Raw genomic sequence first — 22,403 nt, 5'->3', positions numbered from 1 at the left:
ACTTGCCAGTGTTTGGGGGAAAACATTGAAGCTACAAAGCAACTAAGTCTAGGATAGTTTTTATTGGAAGTTTTTCCAGGTTCTAGTAAACTGTTCATGGAAAGACCTTTTGATCTCTTGGTTCTACTTCTTAATATCTTCTTCTGCTCTGAGATTGTCTTCTGGTTTCTCTCTGCCTGTATTTATTTATAAAATAAAGATAACAGTGTTGGCTACTAACTGCTTAAAGATTTTTAGAATAAGTAATCTATATAAAGACATGTTGTTATTGTTAATTAGACTGAAACAGATTACATGTAAGTTTTTTAGACTTACGCTATCTCATTATGTCTGTAGGTAGTCGACGCTATTATTGAATCGGGCAAGGCTTTGTCAAGGGAAGAAAAGAAGGCTGAGCGCTGTCCCCTGTTGTATCAGTGGCACAGGAAGCAGTATGTTGGAGCAGCCCATGGCATGGCCGGAATCTACTACATGTTAATGCAGGTGAGTGATACTCTGAAATACTAGTGCAGTGACCGTATTATAAAATATGAGATCAAATCGGAAACGTGTACTGAAATTTTGCTACAAACCAAGCAGGCTGAAATGAAATAAGGATCCTGCTTTGAACCATGGATCCCCAAGCAGTGGCCTCCTGCGAGCACATTCTGTGTGCAGTTACGTGTTGGATTAGTTGTCTGTGGCCCACACTTTCTTTCTGTCCATGTCCTCCTGCTCTTTTAATAGGGGAAAGCCTTCGGGGAGCAGAGAGGGCTTCCAGAATGCAGACTAGGGCAGAGACTTCATATTCAGATACCCCCAGCTTCCTACCAGTTGTGTTCAAAATTTAACTGGTTTATTGCTGTGGTTATGATTTTGTCTCTGAATCATCCCTGACATCTACTGAATTAAATACTGACTCTTGCGTCAGGCAGTCAGAGACCTCACCCCAAATATTGCTTCAACCTGCTTCCAGCCTTATGGCCTGTGGGTCCCTCTTCCGCTCTGTATGCAGCCTGCAGGGAGACCTCGGCGACGTTGCGGGTTCAGTTCCAGACTGCTGCAATAAAGCAAAACGTCGCAGTGAAGCAAGACTATGCTGTAGTCTGTTAAGCGTGCAATAGCATTGCCTTAAAAAAAAAGTGTACTTACCTGAAATTAAAAATACTTTGTTGCTAAAAAATGCTTAACCATCATCTGAGCCTTCAGTGAGTTGTAATCTTTTTGCAATAGTAAGATCAAAGATCACAGATCACCATAACAAACATAACAGTGAAAAAGTTTGAAATATTGTGAGAATTACCAAAATGTTTCAGAGATACAAAATGAGCGAATGCTATTGGGAAAATGGTGCTGCAAGCCTTCAATTTTTAAAAACCGCAAGTGCAGCACAGTAAAGCAAAGAACAGTAAAACAAGGTCTGGCTGTGCCTCTTGTTTGTTTGTTTTTTCCCCCAATTAAGGCTTTATTTATTCTACTACACCCATAACAGAGTACTTTATAAATTTATTCAAAATTACAACGCTAGTAAGTCAAGGAGCATGGATTAGAATTTAGATCTTTTTAACTAAAAGCCCATGTATTCCTTTTTTAAATTTTCACTTACAAATTCCTGTTTTATTTTTACATTTTGCATCATGCTGCCCCTCAAGGGAAAACAGGAGATTCCTGTCTGCACAGGACTAGAACTTCCTTCTCTGGTGATTAGTAGGTGTCTTTGGTTATCACTGTAGAAAGTAAAACACATATGTATTCCAATTTGTGAATCTAGGTGCAGACATGTTTCCAAAATAATCAATTCCATGTCTCATTTTAAAATGGCAGTGTTGTTCTAGACAGTTGGTAGATTGTCCGTTTTTCTCTATTTTCCCAGAAAAAGGTTTAACAGTGGCTTTTGAACCCTGTTTTAAAAGTGATCATACCCTTAAGGGAAACATAATCATATGAGAATCACACCAATAAAAAATAATTTAGATTTAGGTGTTTAGTTTAATTTTGCTAGATACTGGGGGGTTCCTTGAGAGAATCACGAATCATAAAATTTACAGCTCATCTGCTTTTAAAGTGAAGAACGTGGAAACACTCTTTCATGAGGATCCTATTTAGAAACTGGTGTCAGCGTTCTCCTGGTGGATAGCAGCGGTGTGCCAGAGCTGGGCTCACGAGGCCAGCCGCACACGCCGCTCCCCAGCGATGCCAGCCTAGCTGTGCGGGGGCTCCATGTGTGGTTTCATCTGGACAGCTGTCAGAACGACATACACAAGAACTTTCAAAATATCACTTAAAGGGAACTCCGCTCTCACGATGAAGAATAAAAGCACAGTTCTCCTCTGGAAAATCAATTCAAAACCTCAAGGAAAACAGAAAACAGACACCCAGCTTCTCTGATGAGACTCGAAGACTTCTGGAGCCCTGTGCGACAAGTGGACTGAGAACAGACGAAGGAACGAAGGAACAGCAGGGGACCTGACGGGACAGGGCTGCCCACACAAGGTGCCTGAGGAGGAGGATGCCAGCAAGAAGCCAGCCAGGTGTCCTGCAGGCCCCTGCACTCGGGAGCTTACGGCGCCCTTGGTGTCGGCGCCACGCGTGTGTTCAGGTGGGAGTGAGGTCCGGGCTGTGGGGGAGCTTCTCTGGAAATCCTTGTGCGGCCCAGCTGGACCTGTGCAGTGAGATCACTGTGCAGGGTGAGGTGACTGCAGGAAACAGTACGTGGTCTGGAGCAGTCAGACCAGTTCTTCTGACTCCAGAAAAGCAGGTGGAGAGGAGAGTGGAAGTGGAGCACAGACCTGAAAGCGGGGCTTGGTGACTGTCCACACGGTCAGCGGGAGACCTCCCTGCTGCCACAGCCAGCCTTGCGCCAGCACCTTTCCCCGCCCCAGCCGGCAACACAGCCACCACCTCACCTGGGGGAGTGAAGTCTCTCTTCTGGAGAAACAGCTCAGATAAAAGATGTGTAGGTATAGGTATATGGAAGTCCCCATTAAAAAAGGTGGCTAGCTGTCTGTGGTGGTTACTTGTATGTGTTCACTTGGCTGGGCTGCCATTGCCCAGCTATTTGGTCAAACATTATTCTGGGTGTGTCTGTGAGGGAGTTTGGGTGATACTTACATTTAAACAGGTGGACTTGTAGTAAAGCAGTTTGCTCTCCGCTTGTGGGTGGGCCTCATCCAGTCAGTTGCATTGTGGGTGGGCCTCATCCAGTCACTTGCCTTCCTCGAGCAAGAGGGAATTCCCCAGCCGATGGCCATCAGTTTCATGCACAGCATTGGAAAGGGTTGATGCAAAGGTCTGCCCAGGCCTTAAGTAACCAGAGAAGTGGATTAATTCTAATTTTATGTGTTCCTCAGTATTCTGGGTAATTGATGCTTAACTATATTAGCCACAATGCAGAGGTTTAAAAAAAAAGAAAAATAGCTTATGGAAACACAAATTAAATGTTTTATTTTTGTTTGTTTAAAAGCCAGCAGCAAAAGTGGACCAAGAAACCTTGACAGAAATGGTGAAACCTAGTATTGACTATATGCGCCACAAAAGATTCCGATCTGGGAATTATCCGTCATCCCTAAGCAATGAGACAGACCGACTGGTGCACTGGTGTCACGGGGCCCCCGGTGTCATCCACATGCTCATGCAGGCGTACAAGGTCAGTGCTGCAGGGCGTGTCCTTAGCACCCGATGTGCACAGACACAGTTTTCACCGCCAAGTTTTCAGTTTGATTTTGGTAGGCACATTTGCTTGCAAACTAAAAACACTTTAGAGTTAATATTTTTACTAGTAAACAGAAAGTCTTTTTATTTCACTGTTCATCACCACTATAATCAGAGTTGTAAGTATATGTGTGTGTGTTTTAACAGGGATTATATTCATGTGTAAAAGAAAACCTAGATGACATAAGTGTGAATATCCAATAAGGCAGGAGGCAGTATGATAACCAAAATGCTTTTTATTTGCCTTCACATCATTTGATTTCCTTGCTTGAATAAGCCTTTATTGCCGGATGATGATGATTCAGGAGCTGTTAAATTTGAGTTTTAAATTATTATAGAATTATTTACAAAAGATCGATGTGGCATTCAAATTTTTACACGTATGAGGTATTATTGGAAATTAGGCAGTACCTTTACTGATGAATTGTAGTAGACTCTGTAGATCTATCTGGGCACAGTATTAAGAATACTGTTGATTTCTCCCCTGGACTTAGAATTATCATGTAAGTTGAAAGCAAACAATTCTTCTTTTGCAATTTTCTTTTTCTTTTAATGCGTCTTTGTTGGAGATTGTTGCTTATATACCAGCGTATACAGATGTAACCGCTGTGACTGATTAGTGTTTTGGCAAGGTCTCTTAGTTTTGCAGAAATAGGCTTACTGGAGCAGAATTCGTATGTCTACCTGAAAATTACAGAAGAACTGGTCCCTGAATCAATTTTATTTTCCTTTTGTCATTAACTATAATAAATTATTTAGAAAAATTGTGGGGAATTAACCTTTCATGATTTAGGCTGATTTCTCAGAATTTTTTAGTCCTACAACAATAACACCAAAAATACTCACATAATATAGAAGTCAGGTACGAGCATTCAAGAAAATAACTCAGAAAGTTATGATGTTTGATGAGAGGAAAGCACAACAAAGTATACTTTTTGGAGATCTGAAGAACTTAATGATTCATCTTCTTAACAATACCTCAGCTTTTAAATTAGAACAGACTTCTGTTCCAGTCATTGCCTCCCCTTTTCTAGAGCTTTAGAGGAAATGTAACTTCAGTGACATAGAGATAAGTCTGTGATATTATAAATATCCAACCATAGTATCTGAGCACAGTACTGACAGCATAAACAGGAATCCTTTGGTATTCAAAACAGACGTTTGACTGTTAAAAGCTGAAAGCTTCTATTTGTCAAACTCCTTTTCCCTTTTGCTTTAAAGAGGACCAGCTATAGGGTGGGCACTCCTGGTGGCTGGTAGGCTTGGCTTCTGGGGGTCTCCCCACTCCTGCTTTAGGAGCTGAGCTGTGGCCAGTCAGAAGTGGTCAGGAGCCAGGCCTCTCAGTGGGCCCTTGTCCTGGGCAGTTCCATTTCCATTAGCCATGCTGACCGTGGCCACCATCTGCTGCTTCCACCACTGCTGGTACCAAGGGAGCAGGCGCCACAGACCCCTGCCAGCAGCAGGGCCACCGTGTCCCAGCCCGGCTCCTGCCTGCAGGGCTTCCACTCCAGAGACCACTGGGTGCCTGTCCCCGCCCCCACCCCCCACACACACTGATTCCAAAACAGAAGTTCCTCTTTTCTAGAAGCATGGACAATGTCAATAAGATCCCATACTTAGTCACTAAAACTTAATTTTGTCCATGTACTTCAGAATTCCCAAACACGAGGAAGGGGAGGAATAGCGGAATCTTCTGGGGCAGAAGGTGTCACTGGTAGTTTGAAGAAGCATAGATCATGTAGTTTTACAGTTGGGGGTGAAAATATGTCTTCAGAGTATAAGTTAGTGGAGTATGAAATTTGTACTTGGCCAGGACAGGGGGTGCCACAAAGCTAGAGAAACACAGCTCTAGACTCTATTTTCTCTCAAGTTATTGTTAACTCAGATTAAGAGGGTCATTGTCCATTGAAGCCATCTCTCAAAATGCGGAAATGTTTAAATTTTGTGTAATAACAAGCTTTCAGCAGTTTCTTACGCTGGCACATAAAGTTGTAAGTCCTCCAGGAGCACTTAGGAAGGCATAAGGTGTTCAAGTATTTTAAAAAAATATTAATATCTTTCACAAATAAAACTATAATTTGAGTCCAGATTCACACTAAATTTGTCTTCCCTTCCTATAGATGCTGATCACATTTCACGTAGGGTATACTCTTCTTGGTATGAACATGTATTTGCAGTTATGTAATATTGTAGATGGTCTTGGAAAAAATGTCAAGATTTTAAACAATATTTCTATGCTGTATTAGGAATTTTGTTACTTGCAAATGATTTCCTAACAATTACATTTGTGGACCTCGTAGCTGGACTCCATTTTGATGAATAGTTATGATCAGTTCTTAATTATCTGACAGTAAATTACAGGTTACGGTAACAAATCCTACCACCTTCTAACCACACATTTAGGCCCTGGGGCATTAGCAGTTTGTGTGGACTCAGCCACTAATAAACAAATGCTAGTATTGGTCAAATATAATTACATTTGGAAAAGTAAATATGTTGCCCAGGAAAACCAGGTAAGTCATACCAAAGTGATATCAAAGTAATCCTTTGATTCTGGGCCAGATGTGTGAAACAACCATACCTTCGCCTCCTGCACCCACAAGCCTGCTCTGAAATTCCCACAGTAGACCTGGGTTAGAATGCGTCCTCATGGTCGACTCTTCACTGTCCATCAGAAAATGTTTTCATATGAATTATTTTCCAAAAGCTCATTTGTAAGTTGATTATTTCTAACATGGAATGTCTTTCTAGGTGGTGTATATCAGGATCACCTGGAGAGGTTATTTTCAAACTATATTTTCTTTCCTTCTTCCTCAAGATTCTGGTATCTTCCTAATATTAAGCATCATTTATAAACGTACCACAGTTTATGCCTTTGTTTTTCAGTTGTTTCTAGTTTTTTGCTATTGTGAATAAGCTATAGTGAACATTCTTGTACAGACCTTTTCGTAGGCATATGTTTGCATTTCTTTGGGGCTAATAACTAGGAGTAGAACTGCTTGATCAGAAGGTAGCTTTTTTAGTTTCATAAGACACTGCCAGGCCTTTTCTCAAAGGGCTGTACCGGTGTACATTCCATCTGCAGTGTAAACAGAGTTCCAGTCGCTCCGCATCTCCGCTAACATCTGGTGTTGAAAGTCATCTTGATTTTATTCCGGTGGGTGTTTCATTGTGGCTTTAATTTGTGCCTTCCTGATGGTTAATGATGTCGAGCAATTTTGCTTGTGCTCATGGGTTGTTTGTACAGTTGACCCTTGAACAACATGGGTTTGAACTGCGTGGGGCCACTTATACATGGATTTTTTCAGTAAATACAGTACTGTGGTACCACACGGTATGCACTGTGGTGAATACGGGGACGCAGAATGGCATACAGAGAGAGCCCATTGTAAAGTTACGCGAGGGTTTTCAACAAGGTGGGGGCCGGCACTCCAACCCCCATGTTGTTCAAGGGTCAACTGTGTATCTTTGTTGAGTGTCTGTTCATATCTTTTACCCACACTGTTTTATGTATTTATTGTTTTCCTTTTATTATGGAGTCATAAAAATTCTTCCTATGTTCTGGTTGTAAGTCCTTTTGTCAGATACGTTTTGGAAATAATTTCTCCCAGTCTGTAGTTGGCCCGATCATGTTCTTTATGGCGTCTTCTAATGAATAGAGTTTTAAATTCTGGTGAAATCTGCCTTATCAGTGTGTTTTTTGTACTGGTAACTACTTTCTGTGTCTTGTCTGAGAAATTTTACTCACTCCCAGGTTATACAGATAGTATTCTCCTACATGCTTCATGGATTTAGATTTTACGTTGAGAACTGTCTCAAATTAAGTTTTGTATATTATGTGAAGTAAGGAGTGAAGAACTTTTTTTAACCATAGGAGTATCTGATTGTTCCCACATCATTTGATTTCCCCATTGATTGATTTGGTACCTGTAGAGGCACTAGTTCAAAAGTCAAATGACCTAGTAAGTGTAGGTTTATTTCTGGGCTCTCTGTTCTGTTTCTTTGGCTTCTTTATCTGTCACTGTGATACCATGCTGTTTGGATTACTTTAGCTTTACTCTAAGTTTTGACATCAGGTAATTTAAGACTTCAGCTTTGTTCTTCTTTTTCAAAATTGCTTTAAATATTCTAGATCCTTTGCATTCCTGTATAAGTTTTAGAAATCAGTTTGTCAGCAAAAGAGGCCTAGTGGGATTATGACTGAGATTGCATTCAGTCTGTAGAACAGTTTTGGTAGAATTGATACCAGTATTGAGTGTTCTTACGCACAAATATGGTATATCTCTCCACTTTTTACGTTTTCTTTCATTTATGTCAGCAGTGTTTTATAGTTTTTGATGTCTTTATATTTAAAGTGTGTGTCTTCATAGTTGGGCGTTGTCTAGCAATGCAGTCTAACAACCTCAGCCTTTAATTTGGAATGTTAAGTTCATATATAGTTAATGTAATTATTTATGTGGTTGGATTTAGCTCTGCCATTTTTCCATATGGTTTCTATTGGCTACATCTTGGAACTCTTTTTTCCTCCTGTGTTTTTTCTTTCTTGCCTTTTTAGGGAGGTAGGAGAGAGTAACTGAATATTTTCTGGAATTCCATTTTAATTTCTCTGTTGACTCTTTTAACTATATCTATTTGAACATTTTTTCAGTGGTTGCTCAATATACATCTTTAACATTGCAATATACATCCTTAACTTTTCACAGTCTGCTTAGAATTAACATTGTACATGCACTTCATATAAAATGTAAGGAGATAGTAAGTGCCTAGTTCTCTTGACAGCAGTTCTGTGCATCTTTATTACATCTGTCAAGATGTATCAACAAATGTTATAAACCCCCAGTATAGTTTTATAATTTTTGCTTTTTAAATAGTCCTATGTATTTTAAAGAAATTAAGACAAGCAAAGAAGATGGTCTTTGATATGTATTTGTATATTTCCTCTTTTCAGTGCTCTTCATTCCTTCTTGAAGGTCCCGATTTCTATCAAGTATCATTTCCTTCAGCCCAGAGAGCTTCCTTTAGCATTTCTTATAGTCCAGGTTTGGTGACAGCAGATTTATCACTTATCTTAAATTTGTCTTTATTTCACTTTCATTCATTCTTTTTTTTTTTTTTTTTCTTAATGGAAAATAAAGGACAGTATATTTTAGTTGTAGTGTATGCATTTGGATCCCAACTCATTGCTAAACAGTCCCGTGCCTCCAGCCCTGCCTCGGGTGGTGAGCGCCATATGGGCACCATGTTCTGCCTGGAGCCACCCACTTGAATGCGCCAGTAGGAACTCCTTTGTCCTGGCTTTCATTGATTCAGCAGATTACTTAAAGGATGATCCATTGTCAAAGAGATGATTCTTGCAAGGAATGCATGTCTGCAAACAGCCTCTAGTTTGTAGATCGTTGTGGAATCTGTGATAACGAGGATTCTGTATCTTCCTCTAACTGAAGAGAATTTCTTGCAGTTCTGTGTGATGATGATGTATGGTTCTTGACATCCGAATGAACTGATACAATTCTAACAGTAGAATTCCTACCGTTACATATTCCTGTGGCACTGGTGCAGTTTGTACCGAATGGCTTTGTAGTTTCCAAGATGAGCTTGACATTTTGGGATTACTAGTACATCTGCTTTACATGTCAGGGAACTTTTCCTAATATAGGTGAAAATTTTGGTTACTTCCTGATTGTTCCTACAATGGTGATTTCCGTGGGCAAAATCTGAAACAGTCCCTCTGGGGTGGTGCTTCAATCTTCCTTCCACATCCTGTGGTGGTTAGTGAAGAATGCTATCCTTACCGTGACCATCTTGATCAATTCTGTGGACATTTCTTTATTATCCCAAAAACTGCAGAGAACAGGGGTTTTGTAATAACTGATCCAGAAATTCCCTTGCACTTTAGGAATGCCTAATAATAAGCAAAAGCGATGAAAGAGGTGAATATTACCCTGTACTTAAGAAAACTCAGTTCTGCTGCCCCATCAGATTGGCTACTAAGTCTAAATGGAAGATGTAAAAAAAAATTGAAGTGGAAAATTGTGAAGGATTCCTTCTCTCCAAGACCTACAGTGGAAATGCCTCTTAGGAATTAGTTTTTTAATTAACTACTAAAATATTGTAAGGTTAATCTCCTAATAAATTGAGTATTGTTACTGGAAGACGTCTTATAAATGAATCAGCTGAAACGTCACTTCTACTTATGAGAATAAAAAAAAAATGTTAAGTAGTGTTATTAACTTCCTGTCATGTTTGTTTCTTGGCAAGTCCAGACCCTCTTACCAATCCAGTTTCACTGAATATGAGCTCATTTTTCCTGTTTTGATATTTTCCTTGAAGGCTTTAATTTTAGTAGTTGAAATCTTTATCTTAAAGAAGATAAAGGAAATATTGGATAAAAAGATGAAAGCATTAAGAAGGAAGGGGGAAAAAACCTTCATTTCCTTGGAGCAGACATTGTTATTCACAGTGTTTATGAAGAAATGGTAAACACCATGGCAGTAAGACATAATGATTTGCATCCCAAAGGCTGTTGCATGTAGTCATGTATTAAGCCATAAAAGAAAAAAATCAACCCAGTTTTCCCTTGGAAAAGCTTAAGAGGCAGAGGGAGTAAGGTCAGAATCTTATAGCTCAGTGGAAAATTACACCAGGTATTAAAAAATTCTGAATTCTGCTTCATACCATGCAATCCACAACAGGGTTATACCAAGGAGAGGTCTCGGTGACCAGGTCTGAGGAAGGGACAGGGTGTGTTCTAGTCCACCGTGGTGCAGAAGAGCTAGGTTCACTCTACAAAGGGTTAGGTGTGAAACAGTGTGTGGTCTCAGAGGGCTGTGGTACCACTGGCTCCTACTCTTCACTCTCTTATTTTATGTTTTTTATTCACGTATAGTTGATTTACAGTGTTGCGTTGGTTTCAGGTGTACAGCAAAGTGATTCAGAGATATTATATATATCCTTTTTCAGATTCTTTTCCCTTATAGATTATTACAAGATATTGACTGTAGTTCCCTGTGCTATACAGTAGGACCTTGTTGTTTATCTATTTTATATATAGTAGTGTGTGTATGTTAATCCTAAACTCCTAATTTATCTCTCCCCACTTTCCCCTTTGGTAACCATAAGTTTGTTTTCTATGTCTGTGAGTCTGTGTCTGTTTCATAGGTAAGTTCATTTATGTCATATTTTAGGTTCCACATATAAGTGATATCATGTGGCATTCGTCTTTCTCTTTCTAACTTACTTCACTTAGTATGATAATCTCTAGGTCCATCCATGTTGCTGCAAGTGGCATTATTTTCTTATTTTTTATGGCTGAGTAGTATTCCATTGTATATATGTACCACATCTTCATCCATTCATCTGTCTATGGACATTTAGGTTACTTCTATGTCTTGGCTATTGTAAATTTCACCTTCATTCTTTGAAGATATTTTTGCCGAATATCTAGGCTGACAGTTTTTTTTTTTTCCTTTCAGTTCTTTAAAGATACTGCTCCACTGTCTTCTGGCCTTCACTGTTTTTAGGATGTTAGTCATTCTTTATATTTTTCTCTTATAAGTAGTCTGTGTTTTCTCTGGAAGCTTTCGGGATTTCCTCTTTTTGGTTTTCAGTATTTTTATCATGTACCCATGTGTATCTGTTTGTGTTTATCCTGCTTGAGAGCCTTTAAGCTTCTTGAACTTGTATGTCTTCCACTACATTTGGTAAACGTTAGGCCTTTACTTTCCAACAGGTCTCTGAGGCTTTTGTTTTTAATTTCTTTTCTTTTCTGTAATTCAGATTGTATAATTGCTATTTATTTAGGTTCATATTCACTAATGAGTTCTTCTCTCGTAAGCCTTACTCAGTACGTTTTTAATTTCATCTATTGGTGTTTTTTCAGTTCCTGAATATCTATTTCTTTTTATAGTAATGTTTCTCTGAGATTTCCAAACCATTCATTGATGATGTATTTAGTTTCTTTTTCATCCTTAAAGATTTTTAATAACTGCCCCAAATGCTTGTCTCTGTTTTCAACATTTGGTCGTCTCAGCATCAGTTCATTTTCTAATGTGATCAGACAGACTCAGAGAAGTTAAGATGACTCACCCAAAGTTACTTGGTCAGTTGTCATGGAAGAGGGAGTCCAGCCATATCTTCCGACTCCAGATGTCTTACTTCTTCCTCTGCATCGCACTGTCTCTTCAAACTTTCTGTCATGACATTTCCCAGGGAAATTTATGATTTGAGAGAGGTAATGTGGATCAGTAGATAGATTTTCTGGCCAAGTTATAATGGCTACAATGTAGAGAAGATAAATCTGGGAGCTTCAGTGTTCATTAAATTTTTAAATGTCCTACTATTTATTTTTTTTAAAAGGAATATTTATTTGTTTTTTTGTTTATTTATGGCTGCGTTGGGTCTTCGTTGCTGCACGTGGGCTTTCTCTAGTTGAAGCGAGCGGGGGCTACTCTTCGTTGTGGTGTGTGGGCTTCTCATTGCGGTGGCTTCTCATTGCAGAGCACGGGCTCTAGAGCTGCACGTGGGCTCAGTAGTTGCGGCTCGTGGGCTCTAGAGCACAGGCTCAGTAGTTGTGGCTCGTGGGCTCTAGAGCGCAGGCTCAGTAGTTGTGGCTTGTGGGCTCAGTAGTTGCAGCTCGTGGGCTCTAGAGTACAGGCTTAGTAGTTGTGGCACTCGGGCTTAGCTGCTCTGCGGCATGTGGGATCTTCCTGGACCAGGGCTCGAACCCATGTCTCCTGCATTGGCAGGCGGATTGTTAACCACTGCGCCACCAGGGAAGCCCCTCAAGTGTCCCGCTATTCAGAGTAGCTCCTCACGTGGAGTATGAGTGTGTAACGGTAGTGGGCGTGGTGGGCGTGCTGCGGGCATGCGCCAGGGAAGGAAGGTAAAGCTCGCTGCGTGGGGTGCCTCTAGCAGCTTCAGTCTCAGCAGGGGGACAGGGACGACGGGAAAGAAGTCCGATTGATTTCACGTACCCCTGGGTGACCATCAGAAAGGAGCCAGTCAGGTTTTCTTTAGGACTGGCCTTACTCAGTGTGATTTTATGACAGAGCCTCCAAAACAGTCTCCTTTCACCTGTCAGCTTTGACCTAGTCTTTTTCAGGATGGGAGCAAGGTTCCTTTTAGAATTCATTTCAAGAGGCTTAAGATGCAAATGCGAGGATGACATGTTTGTGCCGGCATCATAACACAGAAAGGATGGTGGTCAGTGACAGCTCGGAAGTAGCACTCACCATGCGCCAGGCAGTGTTCTGAGAGCTTCTTGTGTGTTACTTCATTTTAATACAACAAGCCGCTGAGATGAAGAAAGGGTATCTTTATAGTACATTAAGACGTAAGAGGTGCCTTGTCCTCGGTCACAGTTAAAAGGTGACAGAGCTGAGGTTGACACTCAGGGGCCCCAGAGTCCACGTCTCAGCTGCGTTTATGACCGAGAGGCCTGCCCCTGCCCCTGGCGAGGCCCTGTGCCCGGAGCGGTGACTGCGGTGCGGATCTGCCTCCGTCCCCTGCTGGCCACGGCAGGCGCTGGTCGCAGTTCAGGCACTTGGGTTTTCCTGCACCTCAGAGCCTCCTCGGCGGGTGCCCAGGAGTCACCGCTCAGCAGTCACAAGGAGGGTTCCCTTTGCCGCCCCAAGGAGCTCTTCTCCAGTGACCTTTTGCCTCTAATCCGTGGTCCAAAACGCATTTGCACTAGAATGGAATGAGCTAATAAGCAGGGGAGACTGCTAATAACAGATTCAGAGGAGAGGACCAGGGAAAGAAAATAAATGAAATGAGAGGCGACAGAGGAGTGTCCAGGGGAATCTGGGGGAGCGAAAGCTTCCTCATGCTGGCGCACTTGCCTCCACTGAGCACGTTTGTCCCTCCGTCCCCATAAACCATTGCGTGGAGATGGTGCCGCCTGGCGCTGGGGCTGAGGACACTCTTTGCGGGGTTCCTTGTGACGGTTTATGACAGCTCGTCGGGTGCGTTGGATGTGTGGCTAACCTAGGATGTGGAATGTTCCTGACCTGCATGACGGGACAGTGCGGAATCCTCGACTGCCCTCTGCACGAGTAGGAGTGTCACAGCTGCAGCCTACAGGTCCCAGGAGGCACGGTACCTGGTGCAGTGCTGCTGCCTCTGGGCTTGGTTTACCCGTCATTTCAGGTTTCTGAACACCGTGCAGTTTCCTAAACAGAAAGGGGAACTATTTCGCTAACTCGTTGCATAAGACATCTGTTTAACACCGCTTTGTTTCTCATCGCCCAGGTGTTTAAGGAGGAGAAGTACTTGAAGGAGGCCATGGAGTGCAGCGATGTGATTTGGCAGCGAGGTCTGCTGCGGAAGGGCTATGGGATCTGCCATGGGACCGCTGGCAACGGCTACTCTTTCCTTTCCCTTTACCACCTCACGCGGGACAAGAAGTACCTCTACCGCGCTTGCAAGGTAAGGGCATCTCTATCCAAACCGCTTCTGAACCCTCCAGGGCACACACAGAGCCCAAATACAGCTCTCTCCTCCTTCAGACATGTTTCTCCCAACTCTGCGGTTTCTTCTGCAGAGCCTTGTCCCTGGCGGCCGTGTGCCTTGGCCGTACCATCTGTACAATGGCACTAAGGGGTGGAAATGCATTCTGGAGTCCCATGACCTGTTAGGATGCCCTCCTGTGCATTTATTCGCTTCATGACTTTGGGGCGCCCCTTCTTCAAGCCTCAGTTTCCTCATCTGTAAAAATACTACCCGCCTCCTAAATTTGTTCCAGGAAGAATCAGTTGAGGTAATGGGCAGGTCGTCGGTAGTTGCCCCTGCTTAAAATCCTCCAGTGGTTTCCCACTGCCCGTGAGCGGCACCCACAGCCCCGAAGTGGAGAGCCCCGTGCGCCTCGGCCCCTGCCTGCCTCTCCCCTGCCTTGCCCCCCGCTCTCCACGGGGCGCAGCGTTCCTGGGGCTTCCCCGAAATCTGCCTGGTGGAGGCGACCTGTGAGGTCTCCCCAGTGACAGAGCCACCAGGGCACTCACCGTGCGCTTCTGCTTGTTCCTGAGTGTGCCGCACGCTAGACCACGAGCTGCGTGATCTTCCTAGTCAACGTCCCGACCCTACCCAGTACCTAGGGCAGTGCCGGCACCAAGGACAGGCCTAATAAATACGCATCGGATGTGCGAAAATGGACGCACAAAACAAGACTCAGTAAATGTTTGCTGGCGTTTTTATTGCTGTGCACATTTCACAAAATAAAGTTACAGGAGCACAGAAAAAAGATTGGAAGAAAATGCACCAAAATGTCCAATGACCCTTGACAGATGGAGGCATTCGGGTGGCTTATTCTGTATATTTATTACTGTTCTGAAGCCTTTTCTCACACCAGATGGAACAGAGCCTTCCGACCTGGTGCCCCGAGACACGCACACGGTCGTAGTGCCCACACTCAGCAGAGGCCGCGCGGGGTATTGTGGGGATGCAGAGGCAGGTGCCTGACCCGGGCGTCGGGGGTGCCATGTAGGCTGAGACCCAGAGCAGAGCTGGAGCTTGAGCAGGCGGGTGGGAGCGGTGCCGCCAGCCGAGGAAGCTGGCGGGGTGAGCACCCTGGGGCCCGCAGCGTTCCCTTGGCCAGAGCAGAGCAGGGCAGGAGCTGGGGTCAGCGAGGCGAGGGGCAGTTCGGGTAGACGGCAGTCACAGTAGCAGATCGGTAAGAAAATATGGGGATTGGGGAAGGCTTCATGGGGGCTGAGGCACAGCTAGTTTTCTAAAGATGTGGAGCTTTTCAGGTGGGCCAGGAAGGCAGGGCATGGGGAGGCGAAGTGCACCCCAGTAGGAGAAGAGCCCCTGCAGAGCCACGGAGGCAGGCACGGCACAGTGCAGCCTGACCCCGAGCGCTCAGCACGGGAGGGTGCAGGGCGAGGGGTGAAGTCAGAGGGGCCGAGGCCAAAGAAAGCTGGTCCTTCCCCTTAGTCAGTAGATCTGAGCCTTGGTTACATCTTAGAATCACTGGAGCTTTAAAAGAGTGCCTGGGGCTTCCCTGGTGGCACAGTGGTTGAGAGTCCGCCTGCTGATGTGGGGGACACGGGTTCGGGCCCCGGTCCGGGAAGATCCCACATGCCGCAGAGCGGCTGGGCCTGTGAGCCATGGCCGCTGAGCCTGCGCATCCGGAGCCTGTGCTCCGCAACGGGAGAGGCCACAACAGTGAGAGGCCTGCGTACTGCAAAAAAAAAGTGCCTGGACCACACCCTGGGCCCGGTTCTGCGGGAGCCCAGGCCCCCGGGTACCAGCTCCTGGGTGGTTCTCATCTGCAGGCGGGGCTTCCCAAAGGTTTGTGATTCATGTCCAGACTCCTCTCAGAAGGATTGCCGTGGCCACGGTGGAATGGATGAGGTAGAGGTAAACAATTTGGGTTTCTCCAAATTGTTGTTTAATAATTAATGCAAGAAATGTTGAGTTATAAACCCAAGGGCATTGGCTGTGATACTGAAGAGGAGAGATTCAGAAACACTTAAGCTATTGACACAGCTGACTCACTTTGTTATAAAGTAGAAAGTAACACACCAGCGTAAAGCAAGTATACTCCAATAAAGACGTTAAAAACTAAATAAGTTCCTCATGATAGACACTAAAAACAGACATGGAGCTGAGCCCACAGAATTCAGTGGGTTTTCTTAATGTGGAGAAGACAGAAATGTGTGAATGTCTCTCTGGTCTCTGACTAGGTGGTGGAGCATCAGACAAGCTAGAAGAGTGAGCAGATCTGGAGGGTAGAAGGTTTATTGTATATGTGCTGAATTTATGATTCTTTATGTACACATGACAAAAATAAGTTACCTTAAGCCAAAAAGGGAAATTTATTATAATGTTATAAAAATCCATTGAAGAGGTTTAAGAAGAAAGGGTCGGGGAGCTCAGAGGAAATTGCTGATAAAGCTAAGGGATGAGTTTTCAAGATGAGCAGGGTGGGCAGTGGGCAGTGGGTGGGCCGGCCGGGGAGCAGTGGGGAGAGGAGGGAGGGAGGGAGGGCTGCGTGTTCAGCAGAGGGGCTGGCGGTGAGCCCAGAGAGCGCAGCCAGGCGAGCGGTTTCAGAGCCAGTGTTTTAATCTGGACGGAGCGCCTGCAGGGGCAGGAGGCGGTGCTTAGAAAAGACCGGAGGTTGTTGGGCTGTGAGATTCCTTACTTCAGCCTTCCCAACAACCTTCCTAGGTAAATTCCCCCCTACGGAGGAGGAAGCAGGCCTAGGCAGGTGACAGAGCTTGCCAGGTCTCACCTGCTCAGAAGAGGTGGTGCCGAGTCGCTCCGAGCTCACGCTCCTGACCACTCTGTTGCCTGGGAGTCTGCTTACTTTGATTCTGGGTGAATTCACTGCAGTGTCTTAGGCGTTCCATTTTCACCAAGTGAAATCCCCACTCTTAAAAAGAAATGTCTTTCTCCCTAGTTTGCAGAATGGTGCCTAGAATATGGAACACATGGTTGCCGCATTCCTGACAGACCCTATTCTCTCTTTGAAGGTAAGAGTGAGGGAAAGCTCCAGGTTTAAGTATCTGGGTGTGTGCATTTGGTTCTCCTGACTGTGCACACTCACAGTTGATCTTAATTAGTAATCGCTGCACAGCTGGTAAATACCGTGAGCAAAGTCGTTCATTGCTGAAAATTATATTGAGTCTCTTTACCTTGCCTGTTTTGTGTGTGCTCCTGTGAACTTCCTCCAAGTATTTTTAGATCTTTTGTGACCTGTATAGGCATAGACTGTCTGCTGCTCAGTAATGGAAGAAAATAACGTTTACTCCTGTGCATTTCATCGGTAATATTGTGCGTGTAGTATTGATCTATTCACAGCAAACTTGGTTAGTTACTTAAATGTGTTTAATTAAGTCATGTAAAGAAGTGTAAATAATTAATATTAGTAATTTAAAAGTATTAGTAAATACAAGTATTAGTAGTTGGAAAAAATAATGAGAATATTGAAGACAGTTCTGAAAAACAAGAGCAATGAAAGAAACCAGCAAACACATTGCGAGTCTGCTCCAGGCACACACAGTACATAGAATATAATTCAGGAAAACAAAATGGAAGTCCTACAGAGACTCAGATATTCTTTGTTTAGTGTGTGTGTGTGTGTGTAATGGAAATTTGGAACATAAGCCACAGAAACCAGAGGGAAAACGTTAATGGTGTTACGATAAATGGATGGTGACTTTTTAATTACTTTAGAGCCACCTTTTATAGTAATTCCAAAATAAATTTCAGAAGGAATAAATGAATACTTTTTAAAAACTCAAAAATTAGATGGGTGTTGAATTTTGTCAGGTGCTTTTCTTGCATCAGTTGGTAAGATCATGTGGCTTTTCTTCTTCAGGCCCCTAGCACTGTGGATCACACTGGTTGATTTTCAAATATTAAGCCAACCTTGCATCTCTGGAATAAACCTTACTTGGCCATGGTGTACAGTTCTTTTTATGTATTGCAGAATTATATTTGCTAATATGTTGATGATTTTTGTGTCTATATTCATGAGGAATATTGGCCTGTAGTTTTCCTTTGTTATACTGTGTTTGTCTGGTTTTGCTATCTGGGTAATGCTGGCCTAATAAACTGTACTGAGAAGTACCTTCTACTCTGTTTTCTGTAATAGATTGTATATTAATTGGTGGAAGAATTCTCATTTAAATGTTTGGTAGCATTCTTCAGCGAAACCTTCCTAGCCGAGAGATTTCTTTTCTGGGAGTTTGAAATTTACAAATTCAGTTTGTTTAATAGGTTACAAGGCTGTTCAAGTTATCTGTTTCATATTCAGTGAGTTTTAGTAGTTTGTATTTTCAAGATATTGCTCCAGTTCACCTGAGGGGTTAAATTTTTGTGCATAAAAAGCTTTGGTGGCAGTCCTTCGTTATCTTCTTGATGTCTGAACTGTCTGTCGTGCTAATGCCGTGTTTTGTTTCAGCTACTGAGATTTTAATCATATAATAGATAAACGAGCAAAAATTAGAGCGTCTGTCATTATCTTTTGCAGAATAAGATCTTTTTAATATTCAAAGAAACCGTAATGAAAAAAATGTTTCTCAGAATAAAAATGTCGTCTTTTGGGTCATAAAAATGAGGTGTATTTGTATCAGATATAACACAGTTAATACCTGAACTCTAAATGGAGTTCATTCAGGTTCATAAATTCAAGTTGATAATGGCAAATTCAAAGCCCCAGCGGGTGAAAATCTTCGAATGTACCCTCCCGAGAGGCTGGGAAGCTCTTGCATTCTTCTGGGCCCCTGTGCCTCACAAGTGCCTGGCAGGAGGCGCTGACTAGGTTCTCGTTGGATGGGTGAGTGCCGGTGTGGAGGCCACTAGGCTGGAAGGGCCCACAGCGCCCAGGACCCTTTGTGGAGGAGCTCCCTCCCTCCAAGGGATCCTTCGGGTAGGCTGCTGAGTTACTGCAGTGATTGGCGGTGAGGACTTTGACCAAGCAAGTAAAGTTCGTTTTAAAATAACATTTTTGAAACCCAAAGTGCAACCTTCCGTTTGGAATAAAAATGTAAAGGCTCTGAGAGGACGTTTATATGTTGGAATATCACAGTAGCAGCGCCCTTAACTTCTGTGTTAGCACTTCTGTGAAATCATCTTAAAGTGTCAAGATACAAGATTAAAGCTCAGAAACCAATTTTTAAAATTAAGATAATGAAGAAAACTGGTATTACCTGCTGGGTGCTGATGTGAAGACTTCCTTTTTGTGCGTGTGAAGTTATTTTCAAAGTCCTCCCCACCTTTTCCCACATCCTTACAGCCCCAGTAAAGGCAGCGATCAGAGGTCACTTGGTTCTGGACCCCACCACGCACCCTTTCTCACGAAGGACCGCGTTTTGCGTTGCAGGTATGGCTGGCACTGTTCACTTCCTCTCCGACATCCTGGCCCCAGAGGCATCACGGTTTCCAGCATTTGAACTCGGCTCTCCACAGAGGGATACAAAGGTGCAAAAAGACGACTGAGAGATCCAACTGGACCAGAAGCCACCGGGTTGCTTAATGCCTGACACGGAACCAAGTGTGAATCCTGAAAGAGGGAGAAAAAGGAGAAGCAGGCACCCTCCCAGACCCCCTGTGTCAGAGTGTGATGACAGACCATCCCATCAGCGTTCTGTAACAGTGTCCCCTCACTGGTGTGAAATATGAACTCCTCGTGTCCAGTTCTCTGTAGTGTGTGCATGTCTCTTGGTGTTCGCTGTCTGTAGGTGTAGGTTCTAAACGGAAGCCCTTCTCTGTCCATGAGCCCGAGCTGGCTGTGCATGAGGGCACGCGGCAGCCTCTTCTCTGTACATAATATTTAAAGTGGGGTGTTTTCTGTACTGACAAACAGGAAATAGGCAGGTGGTGTCCGTCCTATGTAGCAGAATATTCTCCGCAGTGATGTCCCAGTTGTAAGACTTTCCAGCATTTTCTGGGGGTACCTTTCAGATCAGCATGAGAGAAAGACCACTCCAGAAATGAAAAGAAATAGAACAGGTAGAGGGGGTTTGCTGGAGTAGGGGGTGGTGAGCCTTTCCACCAGGTAGTCGAATGCTCCCTCTTTGTGTTTTGTGCTCACCTCAGTGTTTTTAAGAAGCCAAAGGGGGTGCATTGCAGCTCTGCTGGGGCTCCCATTCTCAGGCTCTTCGTGTGAAGTTACGGACCCTCCTCGCAATCCAAGGCAGCCCGTGCCCTGGGGGGTGGACTCATGACACCAGGGCCACTCGAGGGAACCGTGTTCGTGGCCACATTGTAAATCATGTAGCAGCGACTGAGGGCTGGCAAGTCTAGATTCAGTGTGTATTATTAAAGCAGGCTGCACCTCGGTTCTATCAACATTATAACTTAGTGTTATAAGTGCAGTGGATACAATTCCAGATGCATAATAAGCAGAGAGATACTCATCTCTTCCATGTCCCTCCAATTAAACTTACTCCAAAACTTGGTAAGTTATCCAAGTACAAATTGGAATGAATTTAGTCCTTATTTTTGTCTACTATTTGGTTGATAAAAGTCTCACCTTTGATGAAATGTATTAAGCATAAAGTACTAGTCTGCATTTATGCATATGGAAAGCAGTCTTCTAACCAAGAAAATTACGATTCTGTCTGACAACTTTTATTTTAAAACTGGGCATTACTTTGGGTTAGCATACCCTCAGTAATTACACCCTGTACATCTGTTTTTAGGAGAGTTTTGCTGTCATGGTGTGAGTGGTCTAGGACTGTACAGACTTCTCATGAGCTAAGCCAGTTCATAAAAGACAAGATAGGTCTCTCTGATGGTCTGGTCCTTATCTACAAGGGATTGTCAGATGTTTATCAGCCTCGTTTCCACTCCTTTCATAAAGGTGAAAGAGTGTCCATGTAGAAGACAGATCCTTCACACGTGTGTGATTCTGTGCAGTCCTCAGGGTCCCGCTGAGCCTTGGCGGTGGGGCTGACTCCCGAACACGTGCCCTTCGGTTTCTAAATGATGCCTCATGAGTCTCCGTCACGACTGTTCAGGTTAGGCTGATGACTTCCATGGGTATAAATCCTCACGGTTGTGTTTTAACCGTCTTCCCGGGCCTGCTCATGTGCATCTCAGGCAGCCCGGTTCCCCGGGACCTGCAGGCGGGGACGTGAGTGAGCTGAGGGGCTGTTTGTCCGAAGAGCTCCCCTGGTGTCACAGCTCAGCCCAGCTGCACTGCTGCCACCTCGGCCAAAGCTCAGGGCAGCCCCCGGGACTTCGGCACAGAGTGTTACCCAAGCCGTCTCATTTCTCAGGGGAGGTCAGTGGGGCTGCACAGGATTCACCCCCCTCAGCAAGAGGGGGCAGCTCATGGAGGCCCTGGTCCTGGCCACGTGTCTCCTGACCGGAAGCAGTGAGGGTGACCCTTCGTGACACCTGGGCATCACGATGCCTTGTACGTTTGGCTTGTTTCTGCCTCGCACACTGAGGGAAGATGGCGCGCTTGTGAGGTAAACGGAGGAGATTGTATTTGCAGGGTGTTTTTAGAAGCCAGCTGGATTGACCCCTCCCGCTTACCCACCAGATGTCAACAGAGACGCAGTCTGTGACTCCACAGTAACCCGCTTCCTGGGGCGCGACGCGGGCGGCTGCATGGTGCCGGGTCCAGCTCTCAGTCCCCAGAGGCAGCGGGACAGAGGAGTCCCAGAGCTGGTTTAGTGGTTCTGATGAGTGCGATTTCGGATCTCAGAGCAGCTCACGGCGATTTCTTACATTTCTGTATCCAAGATGTGTCTAAGTGTTTAAAATAATGTGTATGCACAATGCCATTTTAAAATATGAAAGAGAAAACGATGTCCACAGAAAGTGTGTGGGGTTCCCTGGTTCGGTACTTAGTAAAAACATGGTTTTGTTGTGACACTTGCGGGGTCTTCGTCTCTTCTCACCACTGCCTTTGAGAGCGACGGTTGGAAGCCCCGGCCACCGTTCTGGAGATGGCCTTCCTCACGGAAAATGTGGCCGTTGCTCACGTTATGGCGTGCTAGGTGCTTCACTAGAATGACGGCTTTCTCTCTCTATCCCAAGGGCCTCCGAGCCCTGGGCAGCACCAAGAGAAGCCTGTCTTGAGCCTGCCCGTGTGACAGGCCTTTACACTCACAGTCACCGTGAATGGCCCCAGCACGGCTGGGGTCACAGCGTGCATGGTGGTGGGCACTCTTCTCATCACTGTCTTACACATGAGAAAGCTGATGGCCTTGCCCAGGGTCACAGCTGGAATGAGGGACAGTCAGGCTTCCGACCCGACG

The 22,403-nt window shown here is 44.3% G+C and overlaps 1 protein-coding gene across 1 annotated transcript in view; it reads left to right on the top strand.

Moving 5' to 3' along the window:
* The window catches only part of LANCL2 (LanC like glutathione S-transferase 2), a 60,185-nt gene extending 38,174 nt beyond the window's left edge, over positions 1-22,011 (top strand). Inside the window, exons 5-9 of the mRNA XM_082661590.1 lie at positions 337-483; positions 3,443-3,625; positions 13,939-14,115; positions 17,087-17,159; positions 19,514-22,011. Coding sequence (XP_082517716.1) covers positions 337-483; positions 3,443-3,625; positions 13,939-14,115; positions 17,087-17,159; positions 19,514-19,629 — 696 coding nt within the window. The 3' untranslated portion in view covers positions 19,630-22,011. The remainder of the gene's footprint in view (positions 1-336; positions 484-3,442; positions 3,626-13,938; positions 14,116-17,086; positions 17,160-19,513) is intronic.
* Positions 22,012-22,403: the final 392 nt, after the last annotated feature.

Source organism: Grampus griseus (genome assembly GCF_964374135.1).
Source record: "Grampus griseus genome assembly, chromosome: 9".
Taxonomy (NCBI): domain Eukaryota; kingdom Metazoa; phylum Chordata; class Mammalia; order Artiodactyla; family Delphinidae; genus Grampus; species Grampus griseus.
Note: the sequence above shows the minus strand (reverse complement) of the source record. Positions and strands in the feature narration are given on the sequence as shown.